Genomic DNA, 6,086 nt, shown 5'->3' with positions numbered 1-6,086 from the left:
AGCTGCAGCTCTGTCCTGACACCTCAGGGCTTCCAGTTTGAGTTGTACAGTGCCTGTTTGCAGCACCCTCTGGGGCTGGAGCAGTGCAGAAGGGGAAGGAGCCAGTGCCTCTCTCCCCTCAGGGCTGGGATAAGCTTGGGGCGAGGCAGGGAAGTCCTGGATTGCTGTTTCTCCAGCACTGTGTACTTTGACACTTACTGGTGATTACTGGGCTGTTACTGGGCATCTTAGCATCTGGAACAGCCCTGCTGGGGGTGGAGGCTGTGTGTCAGCAGAGGGTGAACAGGAACCAGCACCAGTCCTGCAGCAAACCCTGCTCACTCCAGCTGGGAGCTGCTCTCCAGCAGGCTCAGGGCAGCTCAGCCCTGGCTGTGCTGACCTACCTGGAGGCCCCACTCCAGGGGGGCAGAGCAGCTTCAGCCCCAGGAGGTGACACCAGTACTAAGCACCTGACAGATCACAGCTACGTGATTAACTTCTCTGTAAATAGATCCTTAACTGGCTTCAGGCTTTTCCTTTTCAGGTTATGCAAACTCAGTTCTTAAAAACCAGGGGAGGGCTGTTTTTAATCTTTGTAGAGCTGTTGGTTTAGCAAAGTCACTCCAGGAGAGTTTCAATTTCAGTTCTGTTACTGTGTTTGTGGGCAGACTCTGCCTTAACTCACTCCTGAGCTCACCCTCTGGGTGCTGGAGTGGTGCAGCACAGCAGCCACTGTGCTGTCCTGGGGACTGTCCTTTACCTGCTGCCCCTGTCCTTGCTCTGGGCACACCCTGGCCCTGCCCTTGCACAAATGCTCTCAGTCCTGAGCCTCGTTACCCTTAAGTGGTTTTGCTCTGAGCTCTCAGGTGCAGCTGGGGCTCAGCACAGGTGTCCTGGGCACAAGCAGCTCTTCAGATTATCCTTCCCTGCCTCCCAGTGCCAGGGAGAGCAGAGCTGGCTGCTTCCATTCTCCAGCACCAGCAGTGACAGCACAGCCCAGGGGAGCTGAGGAAAGTCCCCCTGGAGAAGGGATTTTGTCCCCTCCCAGCTCCTGACACGGGTGGGGCTGCACGAGGAGGGGACAGGGACCAGCCCTGGTGCCCCCTTCCCACCTCTGTCCCTGTAGCACCAAAGCAGCTGCTCCTGCACTTCCCCAAGGCAGGTTTGGTTCCCCTGAGCCCCAGCACCTGGGGAAGGCTCCAAGCTCCCATCCTACCTTAGAGCAAAGTGTAGGTAGAACCTTTCAGTCTTAATGGAATTGTTTCATGGACAACAGCAAATTCCTGTTCTGTACAATCATTCCCACCTGTCCAGACTTCTGCACAGAACAAGCTTCAGCTGGATTTCAGTGTATGGTTGATGTTTGCAATATGTACTTTTGGTTTTTTAATATAACACAATAAATTAGAAGATATTTCATATTTACATGCGAGTTGCTTTATTACTTGCTTGAAGCTCCATGTCCTTGTGGGCTGTGGGGCTGGAGGAACTTTTGGGATGAAATATCAGATCTCCATCCTAATTAATGTCAGTTTGACCTCCCAGCCCCCCCTGTGGGGAGCTTTTGGGATTCTCTCTGGTCAGTCTGCCTTGAGAAAAGGTGTTTTTACACCAGGGTTAACACTGATCTGCACTTTTTGCAGTGCTCCTGAGTAGTGACTCAAAGTACAGCTTGAGAAGCCTTTTGGCTTCTGTCCTAATCCTTCCTGACCTCTCAGAGATGGAGATTTTACCTTGGAACTTTGGGGATAAATCTCCCTGTGGCCATGTAATGAGCATCTCCTTCTGGGAATGTTACAGCAACATCAGGGAATTTATTTATCTAGAGCTGAGTTGTTATAAGCTATAAAAAAAGAGCCTAAACGATGCAAACAAACTCTCAAATCACAGCAGCCCTGTAGCATCAAAGATTCCAGGGGAGATGTGAGGGCTGGTCTCATCCTGCAGGCTCCTTTCTGCTCCCAGCCAAGGCAGGGACTGGGAACAGGAACTGGTTCTCATCAAGACTTTCTCGGGGTTGACACCTGGGAGGAAAAGAAGAAGGAGCCATTAAATCAGGAATCCTCAGGGTGCCTGGGAAAAGAGGTGGTGGTGGAATTTCTCTTTGCCCATTGGTACACAGAGACAATTCCCTCCATCTCCAGCCTGCAGGATGGAAAACTCCACCTGGAATTCTTCCTTGGACCTGTCAGCTCCGCAGAGGACCTGCTGGGCTGACAAGAAGTGCCTTCCCTCCATCCCCCAACCCATTTCAGGCATAACTTGGTCAAGGGAGGCAGCAAGAGGTGGAAAACATCACCTGAGGCCTCATTTTGCAGATGTATGTTGAGTTTGGGTCAGGCCAAATCCTCTAAGTGCCCACACCAGGAGCCAGCCTTGCTCCCTCATCGCTGGGACAATTCCTGCACAATCCCTGGAGCTGCAGCACCGAGCTGGGACACCCCATCCCTCATGCAGGTGACACTGATGGGGTGGTCTGCTTTGGGAGGGGACTCAGTCCCTCCTGGACTCCCAGGAAGGGGGAGCTGTGCTCTCTGCAGGTGGAGATCCAAAGGAAGAAGCACCTCCTGAGCTCAGGTGAGGCCTTACCACTGTGAGCTGTCCAGTTTTGTCCTTGAAGACCTGAGGCTCCGGCCCCACAGTGAACACCATGGTCGCCTCCTTCCCAGAGCCGATGCGGAACCGGAGGCTGGAAGCACAGAATGCCCCTGGAGAGCTCTCCCCACAAGAGACTTTGCTCTAAACCCCCTTTATTTCTGTTCCCTGGGTAAATCTCATTAGAAGAGCAGATCAGAGCCTCCAGCTTAGGTGAATTTCCTAAACAATTGCATTATCCCAGCAAGACAAAGGGGTCGAGGAATGGAACAAGCCTGCCCAGCCCAGGCTTTTGAGTGTTCCTGGTGCAATTAAGCACTGGAAGCTAAGCAGATCTGACCTAGAGGAAAGCACTGAGCACACCAAATCTAATTAGAGCTGAAACGCAAAGGCCAGGCTGCAAAACGAGCAGAAGTGCAGGTTTCACCTGCCAGCTCCAATTCCTGGAGAGGTTGGAGACATGGACTGCATCCACCTGCCAGGAGCTTGGGGCTGGGACTGGGAAGATGCTGCAATCCCATTTTGGGTGTCCTCAATCCTTCTGGGAGAGGAGCATTTGTCCTGAGGTGACCCCACAGCTTCCCAGCTGGCTTTCCTGGGGCTAATGGGATCCCCTGTGGAACACTAAAGCCACGACCTCACACCCAGGTCACATCAGAAAACTGAAAAAAAAAAAGTAGGCTTAAAGTACGATCGCCCAGAAATAAGTTGGGTTTAGGCAGGTGGGGCATGGGCAGCTCTCAGAGCAGAGCAGCACCCCTAGGAAGGTGCAACCAGCATGGAAGCAGGATTCATTAGCCTGGGAAAAAAGTTGGAATGGTTTTTAATATATTTTCTCCCAGTGCATCCCATCTCTTCTCCCTGTGCCTCTGGAAGTCACGAAAACAGAGATGCTGCTGCACCAGACGTGTCCAGCTTTGGGCACTGCTGGGGTGATGTCCATAGTCTTGACCTAGTCCAGGCCTAAAAGGTTTTTCCATAAAACAGATGCTACCCATCCACCTTGCTGCCTTCCTTACCTTCCCTTCACCACTTTAACCACGCTTTGCTTGTTGGCCAATATGCAGAGCTTGGTCACTGTCTCAAAGATGTGCTCACACTGCAGTATCACATCTCCCTGGAAACAAAAAAAAAGAGGGATAAAGTCACCTGGCATCACCCCAGCATGTGATGGTGCAGAGAAACTCCTTTGGAATGCCAGAGCAGTGAGTGCTGGGCAGAAGTGACCAATTTAAACACCTTTTCCAGGGATTATTTAGGATTTATTGGTTCTAAGAAAAAGCAGGAGCATGTCCAGAGAAGGGGATGGAGCTGGGAAGGGTGTGGAGAATCAGTCAACACCAGGAGGGGCTGAGGGAGCTGGGAGGGCTCAACCTGGAGAAAAGGAGGCTCAGGGGGAACCTTCTGGCTCTGCACAACTCTTGGACAGGCTGGGATTCCAAGTGAAAGTTTTCATGTTGATACAGCAAGAATGTAAAGGCCTGGCTGATTACACACTTACTAAAACCAGGAATTGTGTGTCATTTCAGGAGTTTATAGGATGGTATCAGGAGCATCAGCCCCATGACCTCACTTTAAGCACCAGCTCACAGGAGCTGTGTCCCAATTTCCTACCTTCTGCTTGTTGTCCTCGGGAACATGAATGACCACGATGCCATCGCTCAGGTTACTGGTGGAGATCCCTTCAAAAGAACCCCAAAATTAGAGGAAAACTTCCCAAACCCAGCTCCTTCCCCCAGGAGCAGTCACATTCCTGAAGGAGGGCTCTGTACTTCCCAAGAGCGAAGAATATTCCCATTCTTAGAGCAAAACACACAAAGCTCCTACTTTGATTAATTAATCTGAGTTTTCAAATACCTTCTGAAGGTCCCTTTATGTCACCCATTGTCCATAGCCCAGTTCCAACAGGGGTGATTTAAAGCTCTGCACGAGCTGTTTGCTCCAAACCTTTCCAGAAGAGGGAGAAGGATCCATTCTACTCCTGAACTGTACTTCCAACAGTGCCAGGATTAAAAAATACCCACAAACCAGCGTAGGAAAGTTTTGGGTTATTTTTTGTCCCCTCTATGTCAGTAGAAAGTGATGTCCTCCTGCACTTGAACACTTCAAGGAACTCTTACTCATAAAATCATCCTTCAAGGCTTTGTCCAGCCCCCAGGAAAAGAGGGATAGATCGTTCAAATATCTTTTAAGACAATGCTTGAAAGGATTCTAAAGGATTCCTAAAGGATGCCTGGCAGGACAGGAAGCCCCACAACAACTCACAGAACCATCATGGAATGGTTTGGGTTGGAAGGAACGTTAAGGACCATCCCATTCCACCCCCTGCCATGGGCAGGGACACCTTCCACTAGCCCAGGTTGCTCCTAGTCCCACCCAGCCTCAGACAATGACTCCCACTGATACCTTTCAGCGTGGAATACTCGATTTTCTGCTTGATCTTGGCCATCTCCACCACGTAGGCCGAGCTCTGGGTCAGCACCAGGAGCCGCTCCCGCGCCTTGAAGCCGTTCCTGTCATATTTTATCACGGGGGTCACATACTGAAAACAACGAGTTGGAATCAGCATTTCCACTCCTGCAAGCTCCTGCGCCGGGGGTTTGGATTTTCCAGACTGGCAGCAGCGAGGAGCAGCTCTGCCTGTGGAGCTGCAGGTCCCAGCTCACAGCAGCTGTGAGCTCACAGGGGTCTGCATCCCTTGCCCTGGGAAATTCAGGAGGGAGAATCCTGTTCTGGGAATGATGGAGCCCCTGTGCCCTCCATGGCATGACCATGGGAAGTGCATGGACACTCCAGCTCTGCTCCTGCCCTGGGGTTAGGAATGTTCTTTAAGCTTTCATTAAAAGGAACCTTAAATAACTTCTAATTAGGTATATTTTGAAACCTGTCTCCAATTTAAAAGCAAGGAAATGGTGGCTCCACTGCTCTTCATCAGTTCCTGTGTGAGCAGCCAGCTCCAGGACTCTGTGAAGGTAATTCCAAGAGTTCTGTGCTTCCTTTACCTTGATGTTCTCCCCACGGATGAGCTGCAGCACTTTGGGGTTTAGGTCATTCTCCTCTGAGGAGCAAACCAGAAAGAGAAACTGGGTGTGGGTGACAGAGCCACAGCCCCAGACAGACACTCCCCACCCCCCAGAGGACACCAGGGAGCTGCTTTAGCTGTCTTCATCCCAATTGGCCTTTTCCCCTTGGAATGCTCCCTTCCAAACCGAGGGTGGTCACCTCCAGCTGCTCCCAACCCCATTTTGGTGCCTTTTCCTGCCTGACAAGTAAATCCACACCAGGAGTTTCTGCCTGTTCTCGAGTCTGCTGTTGGTTCAAACCCTGATCCATGCCAGCCCCCAGGGAATTCTGCTTAGGATCATGGCTCTCTGTCCCAGAGGGATTCCAGTATCCCCAGTTTGGGAACAATCAGGCAGATCCATCACTGCATTCACGTCACTCGATGTGACAGAGGGAGGAACTCCAAAGGCAGGTGATGCTGCCTCTGCCAGGCGGGAATTTGTCTTGCG

The 6,086-nt window shown here is 51.3% G+C and overlaps 1 protein-coding gene across 6 annotated transcripts in view; it reads right to left on the bottom strand.

Annotated features, from left to right (window-relative positions):
- Nucleotides 1–1,332: 1,332 nt before the first annotated feature.
- MYO1H (myosin IH) overlaps nucleotides 1,333–6,086 on the bottom strand; it is a 29,194-nt gene continuing 24,440 nt past the window's right edge. For 5 of the 6 annotated variants that reach the window (XM_017734880.1, XM_008634197.2, XM_017734879.1 and 2 more), the window contains 6 exons: nucleotides 5,577–5,632; nucleotides 4,981–5,116; nucleotides 4,189–4,256; nucleotides 3,594–3,691; nucleotides 2,569–2,668; nucleotides 1,333–2,003 (listed from right to left, as the gene is read on the bottom strand). In XM_017734880.1, coding sequence (XP_017590369.1) covers nucleotides 1,980–2,003; nucleotides 2,569–2,668; nucleotides 3,594–3,691; nucleotides 4,189–4,256; nucleotides 4,981–5,116; nucleotides 5,577–5,632 — 482 coding nt within the window. In that variant the 3' untranslated portion in view covers nucleotides 1,333–1,979. Of the gene's footprint in view, nucleotides 2,004–2,568; nucleotides 2,669–3,593; nucleotides 3,692–4,188; nucleotides 4,257–4,980; nucleotides 5,117–5,576; nucleotides 5,633–6,086 lie in introns of those variants that run through there. The other variant, XR_001862196.1, reaches the window with a different exon arrangement.

This window comes from Corvus brachyrhynchos, unplaced genomic scaffold (assembly GCF_000691975.1).
Source record: "Corvus brachyrhynchos isolate BGI_N302 unplaced genomic scaffold, ASM69197v1 scaffold114, whole genome shotgun sequence".
Lineage (NCBI taxonomy): Eukaryota > Metazoa > Chordata > Aves > Passeriformes > Corvidae > Corvus > Corvus brachyrhynchos.
This window is presented reverse-complemented; position numbering and strand designations above follow the sequence as displayed.